General features: G+C 42.3%; 1 protein-coding gene across 6 annotated transcripts; it reads left to right on the top strand.

Moving 5' to 3' along the window:
• Positions 1-5,734: 5,734 nt before the first annotated feature.
• On the top strand, positions 5,735-25,118 carry RNF34 (ring finger protein 34). 6 transcript variants are annotated; one of them, XM_027577019.1, is made up of 8 exons: positions 5,762-5,867; positions 10,473-10,564; positions 17,613-17,682; positions 18,165-18,383; positions 20,136-20,543; positions 22,038-22,136; positions 22,408-22,609; positions 24,857-25,118. In XM_027577019.1, exons 3-8 carry the CDS (start codon positions 17,665-17,667, stop codon positions 25,045-25,047), a joined length of 1,137 nt encoding a protein of 378 aa, XP_027432820.1. In that variant the 5' UTR covers positions 5,762-5,867; positions 10,473-10,564; positions 17,613-17,664; the 3' UTR covers positions 25,048-25,118. The 6 variants fall into 6 exon arrangements, with proteins under 6 accessions (XP_027432822.1, XP_027432821.1, XP_027432820.1 ...); XM_027577020.1 differs by lacking the exon at positions 10,473-10,564 and having other exon boundaries at positions 5,760-5,867; XM_027577022.1 differs by lacking the exon at positions 17,613-17,682 and having other exon boundaries at positions 5,768-5,867.
• The last annotated feature ends 787 nt before the right edge of the window (positions 25,119-25,905 follow it).

Raw genomic sequence — 25,905 nt, 5'->3', positions numbered from 1 at the left:
CTTTTTGGTGCTCAGCACCACATGGTGGGTGCTTAATATCATCAAATGTTATGAGATATCAATATCAGGGGAAATTGTACCAACTCCACATTGCAGTGGTAGATGAATTATTTCCCCAATACTGTATAACATTTACAATATCCACAGAGGCTATATGTAAATACGGATCTAATGTACAAGTATTAACTAGTTTTACAAGGTCTGTGTCTTTGTTGGAAGAGCAGTAATACAGGTGAGTGTAAAAGTGGGCTGGAGATAGAAGATTTGGCAGCTATTCAGATTTTCATCACTGCCTCACTAAGCCTCAGGCAACAGGGCTCACTTCCATGGCTCAGTTTCCCAAGCCTTGAAAAGAAAACCCTGTCCCCTTTCTGCCTACTCAGGGGGACCAAGGGGGAGGAGTAAAGCCTGCAAAGGGCTCCACCTTACTTTAGAGAGATATACAATGGCCCCACATGATTTGTTTCCCTCTCTAGAAAACAGTTAAAGTTCTGTTTCTGTTTCACTTATGGTATCAGGATTCTTCTACCATTCAGCAAAGTGTTAAGACGACTCGTTAATAACCATCATCTCCATTTTACAGATGGAGATACTTAAGGTAGAAGAGGATTATATGTTCAAGTTGGAAAAGTAATTCACCAGCAGAATTCCAAAAAGAGACTGAGTCCAAAACAAAACGATTCTGTGGAGCCATCTGCTCTCCAGCTGCACAGACAGTTCCCTAAAACGCAGTAAGTATTGTTGAAACTATTTTTACTGTAGCAGAAGTCAGTCAGACAGCTGGGATTCAGATAAGACCTGGCTTGAGCATTTCAACAACAAGATGCTTTATTCGTTCTACCGGCTAGTAGATTTTATGCCCTATCTACATCCTCCGTATTTGCAAATGCAAGTTAATTGAGGATAGTTAGAGAATCCCTTTGGTCTTATAAGTCATGAAACTTAAGCAATGGCCACAAAGAAGATGGATTACATTAACTGGATAAAATAGTTATGTTTGTGAAGATGACGAGAATAAACACAACAAGCAAACCAGATCCAAGTGTCTGATACTTTTATTTGGCTCAGATCTAGGCAACCAGAGTCATGCACTAATCTATGAGGTGACTTAACTCTGATGGGGGGTGGGGTGGGGCGTGGGTGGAGAGATGCAAGTGCTGGATATGAGACAATGGCAGAAGGTAGAGAACTGTGAAAACTGGGTGATAGATACATGGGAGTTCATCACACTCTTCTATTTACTTCATATATGTTTGAAATTCTCCAAAATAAGAAATAGCCTGGTGTAGCAAGTTGCTAACCAACTTTGCAAAAAGACTCACATGTTCTTCCATGACTTTTTATCTTTTAAATCTTTTTTTAAAAGATTTATTTACTTATTTGGTAGAGAGAGATCAAGAGTGGGGAGAGGGGCAGAGGGAGAGGGAGAAACTTAAGTAGACTCGGTGCTGAGCACAGAGCCCAATCCCGTGACCCTGAGATTATGACCTGAGCCAAAATCAAGTGTTGGATGCTTCACTGACTGTGCCACGCAGGCACCCCATGACTTTTTATCTTTGAGTAAATCCATCACTAGAATAAAAATAGCTAGCTTTCTACCCTATTGTCTTATGAATACACATGATGTTGAAAGAAATCGATTATTCAGGAGCTTCAAAAAATGTAGATAATAAAATCTTTGCTGCTTCTTGAATTTGAGAGAGGTTTTGAAATTATTTAATTGACTTACAGCATATTGTGATTCAATAAAATATTTTTTGAGGGTTAAAACACCCAACTTGCATAATAGTCCAATTACATCCTAAGCAAGTAGTTGACCTACAATAAATTATCCCATGTATCTTGGTAATACTTTTTGACCCTGAAATACAAAGTATTAAGCTGTTATGATTATGTTAGCAAACAGACCACATTTTCCTGAATCATAGTTCGTATGATTAGTACACAATTGAAAGAAAGGTGTCATATAAAGTTTGAAACAAAGAAAAAATTTCGATCATATAATGTATCTCTTTTATTGAAAAAGTATGATGTTTAAGCACAAAATGTCTCTCAAGATTCAGGAGGTCCCAACTTAAAGATTGTGAACTCAAGTTCACAATCACTTATTTACTCCTTTAAGATTTTTTTTCCAGATTTTATTTATTTTGAGAGAGAGAGAGAGAGAGAGGGCAAGCATGAGTTGGGGGAGGGGCAGAGGAAGGGGGAGAGAGAATCCCAAGCAGACTCTGTTCTGGGTGTGGAGCCCAGAATAAGTCTTCCTCAAGAATTCCTCAAGAACTGAAGTTTTAAGAGGCGCCTGGGTGGCTCAGTTGTTAAGCATCTGCCTTCTGCTCAGGTCATGGTCCCAGGGTCCTGGGATCGAGCCCCGCATCAGGCTCGTTTCTCTCTCTCCCACTCCCCCAGCTTGTGTCCCCTCTCTTGCTGTGTGTCTCTCTGTCAAATAAATAAAATCTTAAAAAAAAAAAAGAATTGAAATTTTAAAATGGTCTCTAATACTTAAGTCTCTCTCTACCCTTGGTTGTTGTTGGTGTTTCATTTATTTTTATTTTTATTCCAGTATAGTTAACATAGTGTTATATTTGTTTCAGGTGTACCCTTAGTTGTTTTAATTGCCTTCCTCTGGCTACTCTCCAGTTGCATTAACTCTTTTTTGGGTGTGTTTTTTCCTCAACGTCTTTATTATTATTATTATTAAAGCTTTATTGAGGTTTAATTCATGTACCATATGATTTACTCATTTAAATAATACAATTTAGGGGCGCCTGGCTGGCTGAGTCAGTAGAGCATGCAACTCTTGATCTCAGGGTTGTGAGTTCAAACCCCATGTTGGGATTGGAATATTCTTAAAAAAATTTTTTTAAGATTTTTATTTATTTAAGAGAGAGAGTGAGAGAGAGCATGAGAAGAGAGAGGGTCAGAGGGAGAAGCAGACTCCCCACTGAGCAGGGAGCCCGAACGTGGGACTCGATCCTGGGACTCTGGGATCATGACCTGAGCCGAAGGCAGTCGCTTAACCAACTGAGCCACCCAGGCGCCCTAAAAAAAAAATTCTTTTTTAAGATTTTATTTATTTATTTGACAGAGAGAGAGAGAGAGACAGTGAGAGAGGGAACACAAGCAGGGGGAGTGGGAGAGGGAGAAGCAGGCTTCCCGCCGAGCATGGGGCCTGATGCGGGGCTGGATCCCAGGACCCTGGGATCATGACCTGAGCCGAAGGCAGACGCTCAATGACTGAGCCACCGAGGCGCCCCAAAATTTTTTTAAAAATAGTACAGGGGCGCCTCGGTGGCTAGGTCATTGGGCATCTGCCTTCGGCTCAGGTCATGATCCCGGGATCCTGGGATCCAGCCCAGCAGCGGGCTCCCTGCTCCTCGGGAAGCCTGCTTTTCCCCTTCCCACTCCCCCTGCTTGTGTTCCCTCTCTCGCTGTGTCTTTCTCTGTCAAATAAATAAATAAAATCTTTAAAAAAATAAAATAAAAATGGTACAATTTAATAGTTTTTAGTATATTTACAGAGTTGTGCAACTAACTAAAATTTTATTAAGTTTTTTTTTTAATATAAGTTCTGTGTTCAATGTGGGGGTTGAACTCATAACCCCGAGATCAAGAGTTGCATGATCCACTGACTGAGCCAGCCAGGCACCCCCACTACAGTTACTTTAAATATTTTTTCATCACCCCAAATAGAAACTCCCCATTAGCAGTCACTTCATTTCTCCCTAACCCCCTCAACCTCTGGCAACTACTACTCTACTTCCTGTCTCTATTATGTATTTCCCTATCATGGACATTTCATACAAGTGGAATCATACAATATATGACCTTTTGTGACTGGCTTCTTTCACTTAGCATCATTTTTTTCAAGGTACATCCCGCGTTGCAGCATGTGTCAGTACCTCATTCCTATTTTGGCTAAATAATCCATTGTATGGATAAACCACATTTTTAAAAAAGATTCTATTTATTTGAGATAGGGACAGAGAGCGCACGAGCGGGAGGAGGGGCAGAGGGAAAGGGAGAGGGACAAGCAGACTCCCTGCTGAGCGAGGAGCCCAATGCAGGACTCAATTCCAGGACCCCAAGGTTATGACCTGAGCCAAAGTCAGATGCTTAATCAACTGAGCCACCTAGGCGCCCCTGGATAAACCACATTTTTAATCCATTCTTCAAATAATAGACATTTACATTTTTTCACTTTTTGACTATTATGATTATGCTGCTGTGAACATTCATGTGTAAGGGGTTTTTGTTGTTGTTGTTTTTGTGGACATGTTTTTCTCTCTCCTGGGTTTATACATGGGACTGGAATTGCTGGGTCATATAGTAAATCTATGTTTAACACTTTGAGGAACTGCCAAATTGTTTTCCAAAGAAGCTGCACCATTTTGCAGTCCCACCAGCAATACACTAAGGTTCCAATTTCTTCACATCCTCACAACACTATTATCTCTTTGATTTTAGCCATTCCAGTGGGTGTGAAGTGGTATCTCTTTGTGGTTTTGATTTGCATTTCGCTAATGGCTAATGAAGTTGAGTATCTTTTCACGTGCTTATTCGTTAACTTTGAGGTAGGCCTGCCAGCTTCCTTTCTTAGGAGGGAAAATTATGGCTTTGTACCACCAGCAAGTTTTTATTAAGTGTCTTTGTGCCTAGATTATTAAAGCATAAATTGATACTCTCTTTTCCAATGAAGCTCAGCTACTGCTCTGACACGGTGAATGAAAGGCTTTCTTTGCATTTTTTTCCCAAAGAAGAAAATTCAGGACTATACTGGTTAAGAAGTTAAACATTAAGTACGCTAAAATATAACCTAAAAAATAAGTATTCTTGCAGCCTAAGGAAGCGGAGTGCCTTTGTTTTATTTAATCTGACATAGTGTATATAAACAAATAGATTTAAAAGAACAGTGTTAGGTCCTATAAGAGGTGAGTGAATTGCCATCTTCATGTCTCTTTAAATATTGGTGGATTTAAGAAGGGAGAGGAAGTACAGGAAAACCAACGGAGTGTCATCCAGTCGGGTTGAAGAAATCGATATTTACAACCTTCAATTTTCTCTGTTCACATAAAGTCAATTCCAAGGGCTCATCCGAATCCCCTCATTGTATTAGAGGATTTGATTATTTTGAACGTCGCTCTAAAAGAGCAGCTGGGATTTGAGAACCGTTTGGCTTAAGCGTTTTCAATAAAACCTTGTTATTAGAGCCGCGTCTTAGCGTGCGCAGCTTGCCGCTGCTGACCCGACCCTCCCTCCAGACGGGAGACCTAAGGTCATTACGGAGTGTGAGCGGCTTGAATACCTCGGGAGGAAATGCGAGGCCCTGTTCTGACGGCTATTTAAAAAAAAAAAAAAAGCCCTTCAAACCAACCGGCGTTTTCAAATTTACCACGCCCCTTCCTGCCTTCACGGCCCTGAAAACTTGACCACCTAGCCCCAAAGCTAAATCTCTACCGTACAGGTTCCTCAGGGAACGCTGACTCCTATTTCAGCGACCCAACCAAGAAATCAGTCCCAGCCGGGGCCTCCCGCCACGCCCAGACCCGCCCGTCTCGGCTCAGAAGGGAATGGAGTCTTCCTCCGCCTACCCGGCAGGCCAGAGGCCCCGCCCCGTTCCCGCCACTTCATTGGCTCTGGTGACCAGCCCCCAGAGCTCTGGCTTCGGATTGGTCGACGCGGCCGCCGCTCGGCGCTCTTCCCGGGGGCGAGAGGCGGGCGTGACTACGCCCCTACGTCGGGACGCTCGGTCGCCGCGAGAGGAGCCGTAATCGCCGCCCAGAAGGCAGGAAGGCGGGTGTGCGAGGAGCTGCTATGGTGCTTAGTTCCTCCGCAGAGCCGACCGAGACACGGCGGTCGCGGCCATGAAGGTGAGGGGCCGGTGGGGCCGGGCAGTTCCTCCTCGCCTCTGCTAACTGGCCGGGGCGCCTGAAGTGGCTTCCTTTAGCCTCAGCGGTTCACTCCGCCGGCACGTCGGAGAGCTCCGCTGGGGGACGTCCCGGGCCGGCGTCCGGGCCCTGACCGGCCCAGAGTGGAGATCCTGGGCTCCGGGACCTTTCCAGCTCTCACAGCGCCTCCCTTCAGCGAGCCTGAGAGAGCGGGGAGAGGCCGGGCGCCCCCCGCGCTCAAGCCTGGTGGGCCCGTCTTTGCTCCTGGCCCTGTCCGCTTCCTCGGGGGGCCTGAGGCAGACCCCCTAGTTCCCGCCTCAGCCCTCCATGCGTTTGCCCACAGCGTGCCCTCTCCCGTCCCGAGTCCTTGAACTAACCCAAATGTCGGGAACACTACGGGACTGTCGCAGGACGGAGACTGCAGGACGAAGGGAAGAAGAGTAGTGCGGAGAGTCGTGAGGCTGGGGCTAAGCTAACAGGTTAAAAGCCTTCGGGCGGGGATCCCACCCTTCTGAAGGATTTCTTCGTAGGCTTATTACTGGGGCCGTGACCTAGAGCGCTAGCAAACTAGATGTGTCTCCATCGCCACTAGGTACGCAGCAAGTAATTTGACAAGCTTGAGTTCTTCAAGGTGGGTGTGAAAGCGTAGGAGCATCAGTGAGTGAGAAGTTTAAGAAAAGGGGGAAGGGGGAAGATTCTGGCCTACTTTTGGGAGCTGATTTTCTCAACTTGATCTCAGAGTTCTAAAGAGCTCTGTGTACGACAGTCAGTTCAGGTATTGATTGATTTGCTGAACTCAGACCAAGTGGGATGAGTCATAAGGTGATACTCTTTCAGACCTAGACGATTTCATTAATTCCTCTGAAGAGGCGTGCTTGTTGTGGGTAAGAGAAATAACAGGGTGAATTGCTAGCTTAAAACTGTACCCTCACAAAGCCTCAAAAATTTGCTGTGCAAGATTGATAGGGAGTGTCAAGTGGCTAGAGAAATTCAGCAAATATTTTCATGAACGTTTCCTATGTGTTAGGAAGAGGGAGACTTGCTGAGTTGGAGTAATTGAAAATGCAATCCCACCTTTCAGGAGTTTGCCAATCAAGAGAAAAGACATTCTTAGGTAACCACATTAAAAAACAGAATATGATGTAAGGTATCAAAAAGAAGACGCTCAGGAGCAAGAAAGGATATTTCTGGCCTTAGGAAACGAGGATTTTTGGAAATCGGAAACTTTTTGAACTGTGTGTTAAAGTATGAAGATATTAGATATAAAAATATCCAAAACCAGCTTTCTTTGCTGCAAACCATCATCTTGCTGTGTTAAGATTCAGAAACAAAACAGGGATCTTTATATACATATATGTATACACACACAAATACAAATATACATGTATATGTATATAGCTTCAAAGAATGTCAATATCGTGATTAGTATTAAATTTGTGACCCATCAATGAACTAGATTTAGAAGGAGAGAAGTAGGGACAGGTCTGGTGCTGGATTTTTTTTTTTTTAAAGATTTTATTTATTTATTTGAGAGAGAGAGAACAAGAGACAGAGCATGAGAGGGAAGAGGGTCAGAGGGAGAAGCAGACTCCCTGCTGAGCAGGGAGCCCGATGTGGGACTCGATCCCGTGACTCCAGGATCATGACCTGAGCCGAAGGCAGTCGCTTAACCAACTAAGCCACCCAGGCGCCCCTGGATTTTTTTTTTTTAATAAAATTTTTTTTTAAGGATTTCATTTATTTATTTGTCAGAGCGCAAGCAGGGGGAGTGGCAGGCAGAGGGAGAAGCAGACTCCCTGCTGAGCAAGGAGCCTGGGATGAGGTTCCCAAGGAACCCTAGGGTCATGACCTGAGCTGCCCAAGCATCCCCAGCGTTGAAATTTTTAATCAAGTTCTTTAAAATCAATTTAAGTGGAAGTCACTGTTTTCTGACTTGACATTTTAGAAACAACGTTTGGTGGTAGTTGAAAAAGTAGAAAAGATACATCATGAAGCAAAAAGGCAGACCTAAATAGACATCAGTCTGTGCAAAAGGACTGTTATGAAGATAGCTGCTTTTCATTTATATTTTTATGGAAAGTGGATTCCTGAAATACGGGATTTGGGCTATTGTTTATTATTTAGCTTTGTTTAAAATTGAAATGGTGAACAATGCTCATCTGTAGATTTCTGGGCAGGGCCAGTGATTCCTGATGCCATGGAATCCTAATATGTGAATGTTCACTGAAGCAGGTACTTCTTTCAGGGGAATTAAAATTACTTTTGAGAGTTAAACAATCAGAAAATTACATCTTCACTCAAACCTAGGAGTAGCTGATTTTAAGATGTGTGGAATGGGTATTTACTTTCTTCCTTTAACTTCTTTGTTTAGAAACTGATGTTTTGAAGTTTTTACATCTCAAAGACTCAAGTAACTTTAACCTTAGAGTAGCATTTAATTAATTCCCTCTAAGGGGTTTAAAAATCCAAATTGGTGTCCTATATTGATTTAATCCTTCCTGTTTTTCCGTATTTATATTGATCTCACCCCTGATTGTACTAATCATGTTCATTCTTTCAAGCTCAAAATGAGAAATTAAGGAGAAAGTAATCTGTTGGATATAATTTCCTTTTTGTTTTTCTTCTCTGAAAGGTGGAGGAGTAGTGCTAAGGATCAAGTATAATATTAAAAAAAAAAGAAAACAAAACCCAAATATGAGGAAGGTAACATTTATGATCTCCAGAACACCTTACTGTAAAAATCCATCCATCAATTTGGCCAAATTTCTTACCTAAAAATACGCATTTTTAAGATCATCTGTTTTTGCGGCCTGCTTAATGTCCAAATTGTATGAGAAAAAGAATTTAGGATGTAGAATTTCCCCCTTTGTGGTATATGGTCTGATTATTTGGTAATTTAAAAGGTAATTTCTTGAAAATTTTATTTCAGTTGAAGCAGCAGTTTCAATAAGAAATCCTTTCACATTTTAAGGAGGATATGCTCAAGTGGCTCTAAATAGGTTAAAGATTTTTGATAATTATCTCAACTTCGCAGCTGTTCTGCTTTGCTTAGTTACTTCTGCTAGTCCTATGTTCTGTAGGAAAGTTTAACCTAATTGAAATTTAAACTGTAAAACTTATTCTTTTACATCACTGGTTCTAAGGTTTGAAACATTTTTTCATGTTGTTTAACACAAGGATATTGAGTTTAGCAAACAAAGTTGTTTGGAGTTGAAAATAACACCTATGGTGAGTGAATTCTCCAAGGAAGCTTTCGTTAGAGGAAGAACTGAATTCCTGCCTGGTCCTAGTAGCTTCATACAACATCTAAGAAAATTAAAATTCATGAATTTGAAATGTGGAGGTTTTTCTTTAATGTAACTGTATACAGTATATTTAATTTGGAGTTACGGCAAGCAACTTCTAGGAGGTGGCATTATTATTATTGCTCTTTACCTATTTTCTTTTTTTAAAAGTTATTTATTTATTAGAGAGCGAGAGAGAGAGAGAGAAACAGCATGAGAGGGGAGAGGGTCAGAGGGAGAAGCAGGCTCCCCGCTGAGCTAGGAGCCTGATGTGGGACTCGATCCCAGGACTCGGGGATCATGACCTGAGCCGAAGGCAGTCGCCCAACCAACTGAGCCACCCAGGCGCCCGCTCTTTACCTATTTTAATCAACGGAAATGATAGAGGGGCACCTGGCTGGCTCAGTTGGTACAGCATGTGACTCTTAAGAGTTGTGAGTTCAAACCCCATGTTGGGTGTAGAGCTTACTTAAAAAAGAGGCAAATGATTTAGAATATGATCATTAGCTTTCTGCTGTTTTCAAATCCATCAACTTTCTCACTGATTGTTAATCTTCATGGAAACCAGCATGACTTTTTTTTTTAAGATTTTATTTATCCATTTTTGAGAGAGAGAGCATGCGTGTGCACGCAAGCACACAAGCAGGGGGAGCGGCGGGCAGGGGCAGAGGCAGAGGCAGGGGCAGGCTCCCCCCTGAGCAGAGAGCCCGACACGGGGCTGGATCCCAGGACCCTGGGATCATGACCTGAGCTGAAGGCAGACGCTTAACGACTGAGCCACCTGGGCGCCCCGGCATGGCTTTTCTTGTTATTCATTCTAGTTTGCCTGGTGACTATAATATTTGGTGGAATCATTAGACGGGATCACATCCTGATGTGGTTTAGAATAGGATACAAAATTTGTAGCACAATTTTTTCATTGAGCATTTTGGAATTATCCCCCCACCCACAGGGATTATGAAACTCTCTCTCTCTCTCTCTCTCTCTCTCTCTCTCTCTCTCTCTCTCTCTCTAAGATGGTTGAAACTTGAGGCCATTTGAAAACCGGCACTGTGTCAGAATGATGCTGGGTTATTGCTCTTGCAAAGACACAACACATTTCCTCTTGCTTTTGTTGACTGGAATGGTGATTCAGAATGGACTTCTGTTGTGTGAATTTGACTGAGGAATCTGAGAGAGTGCTTGTAATATTGGTGGTATGTCATGGAAATAAATGTCATAGCAGTGGAAACTCAGTCCCACTCGCATGCAAATTGTTTAGGTTTGTGGGTGCATTCCCTTTGCCTCCTTTATATTCCTACAGAGGGGAGAGACTTTCTAATTCATCCTCTAGGAAGAAACAATACAGGACAAACACTTTATGCTACCAGAGAAAGAAGAGGAACATTTATGTTGGTGAGTTTTAGCACAGGAGCCAAACAGCACTTTCTGGGACCTTCTCAGATCTGTCTTCCTGTGGGGTGATAGCATTCTGGTCAATTAGGTGGTAAGCTGCTGTTGGTCAGCTTTGCTGGTCACTGGTCTATTATCAAGACCGATGGGCTACAGAGCTAAAGGCATGCTTTCTAATTGGTATAAGTAAAACAAGCAAATATTTAAATTACTGTTTGTATTATTTCTTAGTTTCAAATTGGGAGTGGAAAAAGTAGTTACTGCCCCCCTAAAATCTTGCTGCACTGGCTTTGGATACCAGAATAACATGAGGAGATCTAGGTGTCTGGGCCAGTCTGGACAGGAGGCTTTAGAATTTGATTTTTTACCATGGGCCATGTATGTGTTTAATGTGATAACTTGTTCTTAGCTAATACAAGCCAGGCAGGCCATGTCCTATGATTATTCAGGAGCAATTTTGGTCTAAGGCGGTATGTAGGAAAGGGATTAGATTATTATGAAAATCATTTATTTTCATTAGTCATTGGTGGGTAGAAAATAAACTGCAAACACAGCTAAATTCCCTGAGTTAGCTTTGTGCCAGGCATAGGTAGATAGTTGCCTTATTCAGTTATTCTCCATTTTTGAACTACATTTATGGTCAAGGGAGGAAATGTAGTCATCTTTACAGAGTGTTCCTTCCAACCTCTTAGATTCATGTGGTTTAGCCTGTAGAGTTCTCTCAGCCATGGTCCCAAGTAGGATTTGGAATTGTTAGTCACATAAGCCCAGATCATAGCTATAGTTTTCAGAGATCCAGACTCTGGCCTTACTCATGGGAGGGTAGCTTTTTTTCCCTTTTTTTTTAAATTTTTATAAGCATGCAGTGGTCACCATTCATCTTGTGCATGGAATCAGGGCAGAGCAACAACTCAGTTTACTGCAAATTTAGAAGCCAAAGGGCTGTGCCTTGTGTACTGTCTAGGAATTAGGTTTGCTCAGAAAATCTAGGAGGAAATGGAGTAATTTGGAAAATATGTTTCAATCTTACCACCAGAAGGTGAACAGAGAGTGAGTAAAAGACAAGGGAATGCAGGCTGCTTAAACTGGTGGAAGATCTTAAAGGATAGGGAAGACAGAGGGAAAGAACATGAACCTGGGTCTCTAAAGCTTTTATTTATTTATTTTTTCTCTAAAGCTTTTAAAGGAAAGATACAAAAGGGGGGAAGCTTCTTGGGTATTACCTTATAAGATATGGTAACTGGGCTCCAAGGAAATAGAGGCAGAGTCAAGAGCTCAGATCAGCTGACATGTTCCTTCTCCACACCCCCTTTAAGAGCCCACATTCAGTAAACTGTTGGGACAGTGCTCTCTGAAATAGTTCCGTAATTGCTTTTATAGATTCTGTTACTTGAAAATTGGGACTGTCATGTCCAGTAGTAACAAAATTTGGACAGAGAGGGGGAAGATTGGTATAGGACCCTTCAAGCATTATTAATTGAATGTCAAGGTGATGGGTGTGAGGTAGGGATGCCTGTTCCCTGAGGGCGGGGCGCCTGGGTGGCTCAGTTGTTAAGGGTCTGCCTTCGGCTCACGTCACAATCCCAGAGTCCTGGGATCGAGCCCCGCATCGGGCTCCCTGTTCCACGGGAAGCCTGCTTCTCCCTCTCCCACTCCCCCTGCTTGTGTTCCCTCTCTCGCTGTCTCTCTCTCTGTCAAATAAATTAATTAAATTAAATCTTTAAAACAAAACAAATTTAGGAAGTTGGGACTTTACGGGAAAGTGCTGGGAGATGAAACCTACTAAAGGGGAGGCAAGCAGATGGAGCCCAACCAGGGCTGGGGAGATTCATCTTCTGAGTGGATTCTTCAACTTGGAGGTGAAGGACAAAAATAGTTTGAACGATGGTGGTTTTTGTCCCAAAAATCACTGCCTTTCTCCTAGTATTGGAGATTTCACACAAAACATGTAGAGGAATAAGTTGGGAAATAAAAAGTTAGGGCCAGAAAGCAAAGAATAAATAAAATGAGGGAATAAATTAAAAATGAAGGCAGGCACCAATTTCAGCAAAAATTCTGGGCCAATATATGCAAAGGAACTAATTTAAGAATCAGATGAGATTGTTAAAAACTCAGCCAAGCCTTCCTGAAGGGATTAGGGGAGACCATAGAGGGAGAAGAAACCCTAGAGACATGACCCACTCCTGTGGGGAAAAATTGTCCACAGGTTGTGAGGAGTATTTGGCTAACGTCTTGGTCTTGGAGAGAGGCACAGGCTTCAGAAGTAATCATAGCCTCTTATCAGCACTCTGCTGAGTGGTTTTCCAGCTAAAACCTTGTAGGCAGGAAGAAGAGAGCCGCTAAACCAAGCTGCTGTTAACCCTTTAGCCTCCACTGTAATTCAAATCACGTGGGGGAACTTTAAAAAAATTCCAGGGGCACCTGGCTGGCTCAGTTGCTGGAGCCTGTGACTCTTGGTCTCTGGGTCATGAGTTCAAGCCCCACGTTGGGGGTGGAGATTACTTAAAAAAAAATAAAATCGTAATCTATAGACTCTATATACCTATCAGGTTATAAACTGGTTTTTCACAAGTGAACAATTCAGTGATAGGGTACCATTTAGTACTGTAACACCATTATATCACTTATTAGCATCATAATTCCCTTATATGTAAGTTCAACAAATCAAGAAAATGGGAGAATTTTACTTTGAGAAAATCTGATTCAAATTTTTTGGCGTATGATCCAGAGGACTAATTTTCTTATGAAAAATAACATTTGCATTTAAATAATTTCAAAATATTTAATAAAATTTTAACCTAAGTAAACAAGAAGTATAAAACAAGCACAAAACTTCAAGGAAGTAATAAAATAGGGAAGGTACTAGACAGAAAACTTTTTTCCAATTTCAACACTAGAATGACAATTCTAGTTTCACCAGAACAGTTGGTGTGTTCTGTGTACCTAATATATTTGCTATACAAGCTCATATATTTTTAATAAAATGTATTCTGATAAATGCTGCTAATAAAAATCAGTGCATTTGAAAAAAAAAATCTTAAAAAATTCTAACGCCTCAGGTTATACCCCAGACCAGTTAAGTCAGAATTTCTGGGGTGGGACCCAAGCCTCAGGATTTTTTAAGGCCCCCTTGTTGAGTCCAGCCACAACTTTCTGGGCCACTTCACAGGCCTGTGCAACTTCCTATCAAGAGACCTTGGCAGTAGCTGTTGTGATACGGGACTGAAAACACCTGCTCCCAAGAAGTCGGGGATGTCGAAGCACTAAAGAAATCACCTTCATTTCAGCACTGGTGTGCCAGAACACATGGGGCTTAAGGGGGAAATGGAAGTTAATTTTTAAAGATATGCTGGATGCGAAAGAAAGGCACTTCAAATAAAACTAGCGACTGGGGCTTCCACGATTTCAAATTTCTGAGCTTTGAAGAAGGCTGGAGTGTTGCAAATGCTGTTGTTAGGGGGTAACAGTATACGTAGGTAGGTTTACCCTTGAGTGTGATCCGAGTATTCTCTTATTGGGAGATTCTGTCTTAAGTTCACAGACCTAATGAAGCTGAGACCTAGATCTTTTCTGTGTTTCCTCTTTCCCTTTGCTATGGTCTTTGGCTGAGTTATGCCAAATACTAGGTTGCAGCAACATATTTTTTGCCTGGGACAACACTTCGGGGGTGGCTTGAGCTTTGTCTTTTATTTTGTAATGAAATGGCCAAAAGAAGATAGGAGTGTTCTTTTCATTGTTTTCCCTTCTGGGGAATGAAGAGGAAATTCCCTCCCCTTTATAGAAATGAGGAATGGGATGAAATTGTTACTCTCCAATATTGATGCCCGCATAGAGGTTCTACCTGTTTTCCCAAAGTAAATCCTTTTCCCTTCACTAGAGCTGTGAATATTTTCAGCTTAGAATTTTAATGATTATACTCATTAATAGAGTTTGAAATGTATACTCTTCCTTTAACTCTCATTGTAAAACTGCTTTCTGGCAGAACGAACTGTGACAGTGGTGCTTGTAAGAGGGAGTATCATTTGAGACTTCATGCCTGCTAGGTCAGAATCCTTTTTACCTTTAATACTTTCTCAACTAGTTAAAAGTGGATCTTTCTAGGCAGCACACAAAATTTGTTGTTACGTTGCTTGGAAAGAGGTAATATAAAGAAACCTGTTACACAGTTCTTACCAGTAATGGTGGTGGAGCTAGATGCTGTAGAAAAAGGGAGTTGTGTTCACAAGGAGCTTTCAGTAGCATTGGGGAGGCAGCGTCACTGGGAATCAGAAAGGGGATAAAAGCAGACATGGCTGTTTAACTGTTAAGTACCCAGGTCAGCAGGAAGCTGAAGCTCACCAAAAACTACTACTTTAAACTCCTGGAATGAAGAAGAGTTTATCCCAGTGGTACTTTCTGCAATTGAGGTATTTTGGCCCCGAAAATGATATGTACAAGTTGATTTTTTTTTCCCCCAGCAGCAAACTTGAAAAACATTTGTTTTATTTTTAATTCCAGTATAATTAACACAGTGTTATATTAGTTTCAGGTGTAATACAAATTGAATTTTTATTTTATTTTATTCTTTAAAGATTTTATTTGAGAGTGAATGAGAGAGTGTAAGTGCAAGTGGGGGAAGGAGCAGAGGGAGAGGGAGAAGCAGGCTCCCCGCTGAGCAGGAAGTCTGATGGGGGCAGGCCTCCATCCCAGGACCCCGGGATCATGACCTGAGCCAAAGGCAGATGCTTAACCTACTGAGCCACCCAGGCACCCCACAAATTGAATTTTTAAAAACATTTTCAGTTTTAAGAGCTCACTTTTTTTTTTTTTTAAAGTAATCTCTACGTCCAACGTGGGGCTCAAACTTATGACCCTGAGATCCAGAGTCACATGCTCCACTGAGTGAGCCAGGCCCTCCAAGAGCTCATTGTTTAAAGCACTGAGGATGAATCTTTTGCTAAAAGAGTACTTTTTAAAAAATTAAAAGATTTTCATTGAAGTCTAGTTGACATACAATGTTACCTTAGCTTCAGGTGTATAAGATAATGACTTGACACCTCTATACGTTGTGCTGTGCTCACCACAAAAAAGAACACACACTTTAAATGAACTTAATCTGGATTTTTATGCTTTTATGTTTAAACATATCATGGCTCTAGAGTCTGAGGTATATATTTATTTAAAGGTATGAACTATTAATTATAGTTCAACCTGACTTTTAAAGGCATCACTGTTTCTCTAGAATTATAGGGTATGAAGCTATATAATACTCAAGTCAGTGACCCTGAAACTTGAGACTGTTTGAACACTGTATTGTGGTTTCTTACTGCTTTACCTTCTCCTTTCCCTATATTTAATATAGCATATTACGTGTGGGAAGTAGCAAGAATAGCATGATTCTTCTATAGCATTCTAAATAGCCTTTTAAGGTTGTTTTAAAAAATTTTTTAAAGAGCTTGTTGGACAAATAGTAAATATTTGATAGAGTTAGATAATAAAATATGGAACTGTGTTGCCATTTTAACTAATCACATCTCACCTACCTGGACTCCCATTACCTATCACATTATCTAGAGTCTAGAATGTGCTTAAGAATTAGGACAAGGGGTAAAAGCTCATTGGTTCCAAACACTATTGCTTTTGTACCTTTGCATGGGAAAGTACCTTGAGTGCTCATTGAAAATATATTTTCATATATACTCCGACCAGCTTGGTTATCAGGTTTCTGAGTCTGAAGTAAAAAAGGAGACAGTTTGCTGGAGGTGAGTCTAATGTGAGCAGTGGTGCCTCACAGGGAAGAGACAGGAGAAAACAAACTAAAGGCAGTACATTAATTTCAGGCCATTTAGTGGAGTGACAAATAGCCCTTCTGCACTGGAAGGTCATTATGGTTATCCAGTCATCAGAAATTGTGTTTAGTGTTCTCATTTTGAAAAGATAGGATCACTGCTTTTTAAAAAATACATTTTTAGGGGCCGGCTGGGTGGCTCAGATGGTTAAGCGTCTGCCTTCGGCTCAGGTCCTGATCCCAGAGTCCTGGGATCGAGTCCCGCGTCGGGCTCCTTGCTTGGCGGGAGCCTGTTTCTCCCTCTCCCTCTGCCTGCTGTTCCCCCTGCTTATGCTCTCTCTCCCTCTCTCTCAAGTAAATAAAATCTTAAAATAAAATACATATATATATTTTTAATGTCAAAGTAGTGTATTTATAAAGAGCTTGGAAAGTAGAAAGAAAATAGATTTATACAAGTTATATTAAAACCCTAGAGCTTCAGTTGGCATTTTGATGTTTTCCCAGTCATTTTTTCAAAATAAAATTTATATATGCCATAGTTTGTTATGCACGGCTACAAAGGAGAGAACAGAAGTTTAGTGAAATTAAGTAATTTGAATTTATATTTGGTTTGCTGAATGATAGCTGGGAAAGTCTTCCTTAACCTGTAGAACTGTGCCGTCTAGTACAGTCACCAGGTGAAGGTGGCAGATAGAATACAGAGTGCTCAGTCAAGTTTGAGTTTCAGATAAACAACAAACAGCTATTTTGGTGTAAGCAGATCTCACATGTTGCACAAGCAGTACGCCCATCCAGTCCTTTTTCTTGGCGTGCACACACATGTATCTCTGTTTCAGTGTATGTGGATTTTTTCTTTTTTTACAAAAATTGGGTTCATATTGTATCTTTTCCTTTTGTTTAATGATGTCACAAGTTTCCCCATCGCCAAATATTCTTTGAAAATACCAGAAAATTATCTCTTTCCAAAGAGCTTAAAATTTTGATGCTTCTAAGAATAAGCTCTCAAAACCACAGTGAGATATCCTCTCACACCTATTAGAATGGCTATCATAAAAAAGACAAGAAATAATATGTGTTGGTGACGATGTGGCAGAAAGGGAACCCTCGTACACTGTTGGTGGGAATGTAAGTTAGTAAAGCCACTGTGGAAAACAATATGGAGGGTCCTTGAAAAATTAAAAATATGGAACTACCATAATCGAGCTATTCCACTTTGGGTATTTATTTGAAGAATATGAAAACACTAATTCAAAAAGATCTATGCATCCCCTATGTTCACTGCAGCATTATTCACAGTAATCAAGATATGAAAACCTACGTGTCCCTTGGTGGATGAATGGATAAAGAAGAGGTGGTAGGTACATACGATGGAATACTACCCAGCCATCAAAAAGAAGGAAATCTTGCCATTTGTAACAACAGAGATGGACCTTGAGGGAATTGTGCTAAGTGCAGTAAGTTCGGCAAAGAGAGACAAATACTATATGATTTTACTTATATGTGGAATTTAAAAAAACAAAACAAATGAGCAAACTCATAGAAGAGATTCGTGGTTACTAGAGGGGAAAGGGTTAAGAGGAGCGGTGAAATGGGTGCAGGGGCCCAACTGTAGGGTGATGGATGGGAACTAGATTTGTGATCACTTTGTAGTGTATACAAAATCGAATTGTAATGTACACCTAAAATTCATTATATATCAGTTTTATTCCTCAGAAGAAGAATCTCAGAGTTATTTAGGGCAAATGTACCTCTCCAGAATGGCAGTCCCTGAAGTTCCCAGAGAGCCCAGGTTCCACTCAGCTTTAAACTGTGGTCTTTATTTGTTTTCCTTTCCAGGCGGGTGCCACGTCTATGTGGGCTTCATGCTGTGGGCTGCTGAATGAAGTCATGGGAACTGGAGCTGTCCGGGGCCAGCAGTCAGGATTTGCAGGAGGTACCGGTCCATTCAGATTTGCACCAAACTCTGATTTTTCCACTTACCCACCAGCACCTACGGAAGGGCCTAACATAGTTTGCAAAGCCTGTGGACTTTCATTTTCAGTCTTTAGAAAGAAGGTGAGTTGGATGAAATGTTCTGTACAAAAGATGCATTTCTTGATTATATGCTGAATGCTAATGAATCATTTCTTTTTATTAAAATTACCAAAAATCCTGGGGCACCTGGGTGGCTCAGTCGGTTAAGCGTCTGCCTTCGGCTCAGGTCATGATCCCAGGGCCCTGGGATCGAGCCCCACATCGGGCTCCATGCTCAGTGGGGAGTCTGCTTCTCCCTCTCCTTCTATCTACTGCTCTGCCTACTTGCACTCTCTCTGTCAAATAAATAAATAAAACTTAAAATATAAATAAAAAATAAATAAAATTACCAAAAATCTTTATTAACCATTTCCTATTCAGAAAAGTACTGTTAGGGTTGCGTGGGTGGCTCAGTTGGTTAGGTGTCTGCCTTCAGCTTGGGTCATGACCTCCGGGGTCCTGAGATGGAGCCCCACATTGGGCTTCCTGCTCAGTGGAGAGTCTGCTTCTCTCTCTTCCTCTGCCCTTCCCCCCCCTCCACACTCATGTTCTTTTTCTCTCTTGAATAAATAAAACCTTTTTAAAAAAGTACTCGGTTGAAGGGACTGTATTACTGCTCAAGTTTTCTGACAAGGTGTTGTTCTCAGTGTTGCTCAGGCATCTTGCCTTTGAGCTCTTTATACTTCGATTCTTCCTGATTATGCTTATGTTCTAGAGCAAGAGATTTAATTAGTCTGCAGTTTTGTTCAGAGATGATTTACTATAACTGACCTCGTTTCAAAAAATGTATCTCTACCCAGTCTTTTTTTTTTTTTTTTAAGATTTTACTTACTTATTTGACAGAGCACAAGCAGGGGGAGCGGCAGGCAGAGGGAGAAGCAGGCTCCCTGCTGAGTGAGGAACCTGATGTGGGACTAGATCCCAGGACCCTGGGATCATGACCTGAGCCGAAGGCAGACGCTTAACTGACTGAGCCACCCAGGCGCCCTCTACCCACATTCTTAACTCAAGTGAAGAAATTATTACAAGATAACCAATGTGTAGAGATTCAGCATAAAACACTTGGGCTGAGACAGTTACTTTCTCTAAGACAGAAAGTCATTTTTTCTGAGAACCACTCATATTGTGAGGCCATGTCAGTCTTTGATCATCAGTTCAGTCCTCCAAAAAATGTCAGACACAAGGTGTTAGCTTCTGAACAATGCAGGAAGCAGAAAGGACACATTCCTAGTGTCTCCTTTAAGCTTTGCTAGTGCAATGGCTCTGCGTGTGATTAAGGCTCGGTAAGATACAGGTTACTATAATAGTGAGATCCTCTATTTGCTTTGAATGACCTTGAGAGATAATTTACCTTTCTCTTTCCCTCTCTGTGTTCTTCCTCCCCCACCCCCCACCCCCAGCTTCAGCTTCTCTTGAAGTGGGGAGATTGTTCACATAGGAAAAGAGTAGGAAGAGTTTGTGCTTTCTTCTCCACGTGGTTCAAGTCATCTCTGTTCTGCTAATTACATGTTTGCACCAAGGGGTGGAAAGGTTTTAATTCATTAACACAAGAGTGTATGTTTTTCTTAAAGGGCTGTATTTGAACTTCGGTGACTCCAAACTGCCTCAGCAGTGAGAGTTTTGATTTTCATGGCTTTTCGAACCCGAAGGTGGCTGTGAGAGTAGCCCGGTGCCACAGGAGACTTCATAAGAACTAAAATTGAATTTTAATAGAAGGCAAAAAGAACAGGAGTGCTTTCACAGTGGCCGATATCTGGCTATCATTAGCTGCTTCTTTTCTTTCTGTTTCTTTAGCATGTATGTTGTGACTGCAAGAAGGATTTTTGCTCCGTTTGTTCAGTCTTACAAGAGAATCTTCGCAGATGTTCCACATGTCACTTACTACAAGAGACGGCCTTTCAGCGCCCTCAGTTAATGCGACTAAAAGTCAAGGATCTCCGGCAATATCTCATTCTTCGAAATATCCCAACTGATACCTGTCGAGAGAAAGAAGACTTGGTGGATTTGGTACTCTGCCACCATGGGCTGGGCTCTGAGGATGACCTGGACACGAGCAGCCTCAATTCCTCACGGTCCCAGACTTCTAGCTTTTTTACAAATTCATTTTTTTCAAACTATACAGCCCCTTCTGCTACCATGTCTTCATTTCAGGGAGACCTTCTGGGTGGAGACCGGACCCTAGGCTCTGGGGCGCTGACACAGGTACGAGGATGTAATTACAGCAAGGGCCTGGCACCGCCAGTCGGCCATGTAGGGTGGGGCCGTTAGGGCTTCACGACTCCCTGTGGGGGCAGAGGTTCCACACGCTGCTGAACTCCGTATGTGTGGGCTCTCCCGCTGTGAGTGTCTGAGCCTAGGTGCCGGGTAACCCCAAAGTCAACTGTCTGAAGCTCATCAGTCTCTTGACTCTAGTTACTTCAGTTTCCTTATAAATTAAATGCTAACTATTGAAGTAATGACTGTGAAAAATAGTGTATAAATGTTTGCAGGATTATTTGTCAGTGACCATGGGCACAGCCGTGTAGGTTAACCTAATGCCCAATTGCCTTGCTACAGTAAAATTGTTCGAATTCTAATTTAGATAATGGGAGAAAGCCATCTGAATTAATCAAATAATGTGATTATTTACTAATTTCAAAGAAATGCCAGGGCAGAATATTGTCCCAGTGAGGTCCTTGGGCATCCTGACTGAATAACATGCAAGGGCTTGTAATTAGTAATTCAGTTCGTATGTATGAATGATTCTGAAATGCTGAATGGATTATTTTGAACAACTCTCTCCACATTTAATTCTCTTCCTTGAAGAAAGCAGTTAAGAGCAGAGGGAAATCTGGTCTAGTTGCCTTCTAAATAGTCACAAATTAGAGAAGTCCAACCTAGGAGTTTTAATTATTTTCCCAAATGAGAACTGGCATAACAATGATGCAAACACAAGACACATCTGACTTGTGTGCCGCTTTTGGGTATATGACCATTCTTGGAAGGTGTGGGTCTTTGGATGCTGTAACATGGCGCTTGTGAGCCGGTGGGGTGGAATATTTGAAATTGGGAACTGACCTGGACTATTGTAGAGCTATGGTCAAAGTCTGAAGAGAAAGATATGGAAGAAGGTACATAACACAAGTCAAAGGTCTTTCCGTTCTGATTGTTGAGGAATTTCTAAAAACTAGAACTAGCATCAGCCATCAGTGAAGAAGTCTAGAAAGCAGTCTCTGGAATCAGAATGTCTAGGTATGATGTAGTAGGATTGGCGTCTTCCCAAATCGATCAGGCTGAACTCGGCGCTTTAGCTTCTCTCTGTTATCTTTGAGGCTCCAGCTAGACCAGCCTCATGCGGGTCCTTTGATGACGAAGCAGTGCAGCTGCGTACACTGACGGCTTTGGCATTTCGTGATGGGACCTTTCTCAGGGAGTTAGGTTTCTCTGGTTAGGTTGTACAATTTCACACACAACATAGGAATTTGGCTTTTGAGATAGGTTTATGGAAGCTAAGTTATTTATGAAATCGTGTAGGGCCCGGCTCTTTGGGAGAGGCAGCAGCACTCCAGAGCCGAGGTCGCTGTGGAGTATGCCAGGTGCCGGGGTTATTCTTGGGGAGGATCTATGGAAGGCTTTTCTCCAGTGTTGAATATTGCCAGACAGGGTTGATACTTAATGAGAATAGGATTCCTGACCTAATCAGATCGATATGTGTAGGTACAGAGTGAAACAGCTTCAGCAAACACAGAGGAGGAGGAGGAGGAAGATGATGACGATGATGAGGGTGATGACGATGAAGAAAACGTAGAGGAGCGGGTGAGTGCGCCTATAAAATCTGCGTTCCTTGACACGCCGGCCTGGCAGGCAGGGAAAGTGCCTGTGTGGACTTCCGCTAGATTAGCACGGGATGTTTCTTCTGGTTTGAGTGTAGCGTAACAGAGACAACACTTCAAGAACTGATGGGAAGTCTGGGAAGAGTAGCCAGGGCCAGTGGTGACTGGAGGGTGAGGGGAGCGTGCAGCCGTCCTTGCTGTGGGAGGTCTGCCTTTGCGGGAGCAGAGCTGATGGAAGCCCTCTGGGATTGCAGACGCCTGGCCTCTCCAAGAAGCGAGTAAGAGCTTCACTGTCTGACCTGTCAGGCCTTGAAGATGTGGAAGGAATGAGCGTGCGACAGCTGAAGGAGATCCTGGCTCGGAATTTTGTCAACTATTCTGGCTGCTGTGAAAAATGGGAGCTGGTAGAGAAAGTAAACCGGTTATACAAAGAGAATGAAGAAAACCAAAAGTCATGTAGGTTTCCTTTTTCTTTCTTCCCCCTATACTGTCCTTCTTTAGGCTTTTAAAAACTGGGCTGTTTTTATCACAACGAAGTCACATTTTTTGAGAAAATTATCCTTTTATTGAACAAATGAGATGTACGAATCTGTCGATCTATTAAGAAGGAGGTTTATTATGTGATGTTGGCTCTGAGACTGCCATTGCCAAGTGAGTTAGGTCATCGTCTGTTCAGTCCGGTTTTCTTTGCCATAATTTGTTAGAACTCTAATGAAATTCCTTGTCTCTATAAAAATGCATGCTTTCTCACTAACCCTTCTGGCAGGCCAGTACTTTGGTTATCTCAGTTGTAGCTTTTAAATCCTCACTGGAAAAAAAATTCCCTAGAGCCAAGAAGTTAAGTAGTTCTTAGCATCAGGTATTAGGTTTCTGTGTAAATTGGGAAAAGCTGAGATTAAGAATTCCTGATCTATTTATTGATGAGGCATGGAGCAGAAATCCTTAGTAGCAGGGCCAAGCCATAGAGCATTTATAGGCAAGAAAAAAGATTTCAGTGGTGTTTAGACTGACAAATATTGTGTTCCTATCTATTTTTTTTATTTGTTTTGAGAGAGCGAGTGAGCAGGGGGAGGGGTAAAGGGAGAGGGAAAAGCAGACTCCCCACTGAGCAGGAAGCCCCATGCAGGTCAATCCCAGAACCCAAGGATTACGGCCTGAGCCAAAGGCAGATGCTCAACTGACTTAGCCACCCAGGTGCCCTATTATTTTCCTATCTAAATGGTCCTCCCATCATTAACTTTTATCACCTTGGGTTTTTTTTTTTAAATCTGGTTATAATACAGCAATTATTGATAAACAGTTTTGTGTCCAGAATATGCAGGAAGTATTTTGATATACCTATTTCTAAGATGATGCCACAAGGGTAGACACAGGAATCAATCCTCAGAGCCTTCAGAGGTCCCAGGCTGTGGCTGGGAAATGGTATTCTGGCAGTGAGGGGAGAAGTCCGTTTGCTTAGTGTAGCGCGTGTACAACTATGCACAGCGTGCACTGGTCGTGCATGGCCATCCCCACCCTCCAGGGGTTTATGGTAGAGGAGGCCAAGACATGCACGTTTGCCAAAGTGCCTTTTTCAGTTAACTTACTGCTTACTCTATCCCTGGTCCAATCTCTAGGCCTGTGGAAAACTCATTTTGTTTTGAGCACAGCTGGAATCTTCCCTAGTTTGACTGGCTTCAGTCACTTACGTTGAGATTCACCCCAGTAGCCTTACCTAATAGCCTTGACAGACCCTGGCTCCTCTGCTTTATGCTCAGAACTTATAAGAGTTGGAAGGAAACTTCCGTGCAGGAGAGGGGACCACAGCCTAGACTCTGGTTTACTCAGGAGCCCTCTAGTGTCTTCTCTACCGGCTCATCCGTTGTTTTATCCCATGAATCCTTTCTCCCCAGTCCCTGGTTTACAAGAATCTCCTGACATGGCATTGTTATTTCTCTTAAATCCAGAAACTATTGGCCCTTTAGGGTCGAATTCCTGTTCTTTCTGACTGTTGTATTTCATGATATATTCCCGTCAGTCCTCTCTACACCTGTGAAAAGGGAAGCCTTGGTGTCTATAGCTTTAGGACCAAATCTCAGGATGAGGTGAACCTTTTAAACTCATCCAGCACCTTTCTTATTCAGAGCTTGGGTCTTCTCAGAACCTAAATCTGGGCCATAGAACCAGGGTGGCCTATCTGTTTACAGTTAGACTCCAACTGGTTTTTGAGATACTTCTAAACTTTCCCCCAAGTACAGACTACTTGATGTACATACGACTCTTCATAACTTTCCTTTCAGTGTGGAAATAAAGCTCTTCCTACCAAGATGAAGCTCTGGAGACTGACTTTTCCCGAGGCCACACAGTTGGGTTGGAAATTTCCAGTCATGTGCTCTGAGGCCCATGTATAGGACAACCTTGGGTTTCTTCATTTTCACTTACAGAAGTAATCTGTCCTATCACATAAACTTTGAATTACAGCTATAAAATAGAAATAAGTAGCTAACATTTGTTGGGCCCTTCCTACCTGGCCCTAAGCTAAGCATTTCTCATTTCTTCTTCACAAAACTCTATGAAGATGGGTATTATTACTGCCATTTCTAGTGGAGGGAACTGAAGTGCAGAGAAGCTGGATTATTTCTCTTACAAGACAGGGCTCATCCGGGGCTCGGCCGCCGTCAGGCAGTGCTGTGCCCACAGCCCCTGCTCTCTTTTGCCTTTCAGATGGCGAGCGGCTGCAGCTGCAGGATGAGGAAGACGACCGCCTGTGCCGTATCTGCATGGACGCTGTCATTGACTGTGTCCTGCTCGAGTGCGGGCACATGGTCACCTGCACCAAGTGTGGCAAGCGCATGAGCGAGTGTCCCATCTGTCGGCAGTACGTGGTGCGCGCCGTGCACGTGTTCAAGTCCTGAAGCCAGGCTCCATCCCAGGCATTTCAGTGTATAGAAGCGACTGGAAACTGAGTATTCAAAGGCTGAAACTATTTTAAAAAATTATTTTCACTACTAACTGGGGACAGAAAGATTCCTCCTAAGTGGTGGTGACGTTGGTCTGCGCCGTATGCCTGCCAGCCTGTGGCCGGGCTGATTCCCAGGTCGTGCGGGGCTCCATCCCATGTCCATGATCACTAATCGCTGATGAAGTCAGACTGCTTGCAGCATCGGCTCCTGCTCTCTTTGGAGAACATTTATCCTGTTCTCTTATTTCTCCTTCATTTTCTTTTTAACTTAAACAACTCAGATGTTTGAAACTTCTGTTCTCTTTGGATGAGATCACGTCCACAAGTGGCCGACATGGTACATACTGAGCGGTGGCCCCTCTGAATGTTCACTTTATTAGTCGTGTAGATTTTAAATGCTACTATTTGATGAATGTAAGTTTCCACATTGTTGATCTTTCTGCGTTTAAATATAATTGGGAACCGACATTCTGTAGTCAATTTGCCAGGGCCTTAGACTCAACATGTCCATTTCTGTTCGGGTACAGCTTTTTAGAGCAAGGGCTGCATCTAGCTTCTTTTGTTAGAGAAGTGTGTGTGTTAAATTCTTCTTTTTAATGTGTAATCAGTTTACACTGTTTTGTATAGTGAAAGTGTATTTTCAGTGCTACGGCTAGCTAATTTGAACTTTAGGAATAAAATTAAGATTTTAAGAAATGCTTTTGCTTCCATTGTCCTAGTCAGTTCCTAATTCACTTGGGTACAGCACGAGTGGGTGTCTGCGTGCGGTCTGGCACCCTTCTTTGCAAGAGACGGGAGCACCTTCAAAGAC

Source organism: Zalophus californianus, chromosome 14 (genome assembly GCF_009762305.2).
Source record: "Zalophus californianus isolate mZalCal1 chromosome 14, mZalCal1.pri.v2, whole genome shotgun sequence".
In the NCBI taxonomy this organism is placed as follows: Eukaryota; Metazoa; Chordata; class Mammalia; order Carnivora; family Otariidae; genus Zalophus; species Zalophus californianus.
Note: the sequence above shows the minus strand (reverse complement) of the source record. Positions and strands in the feature narration are given on the sequence as shown.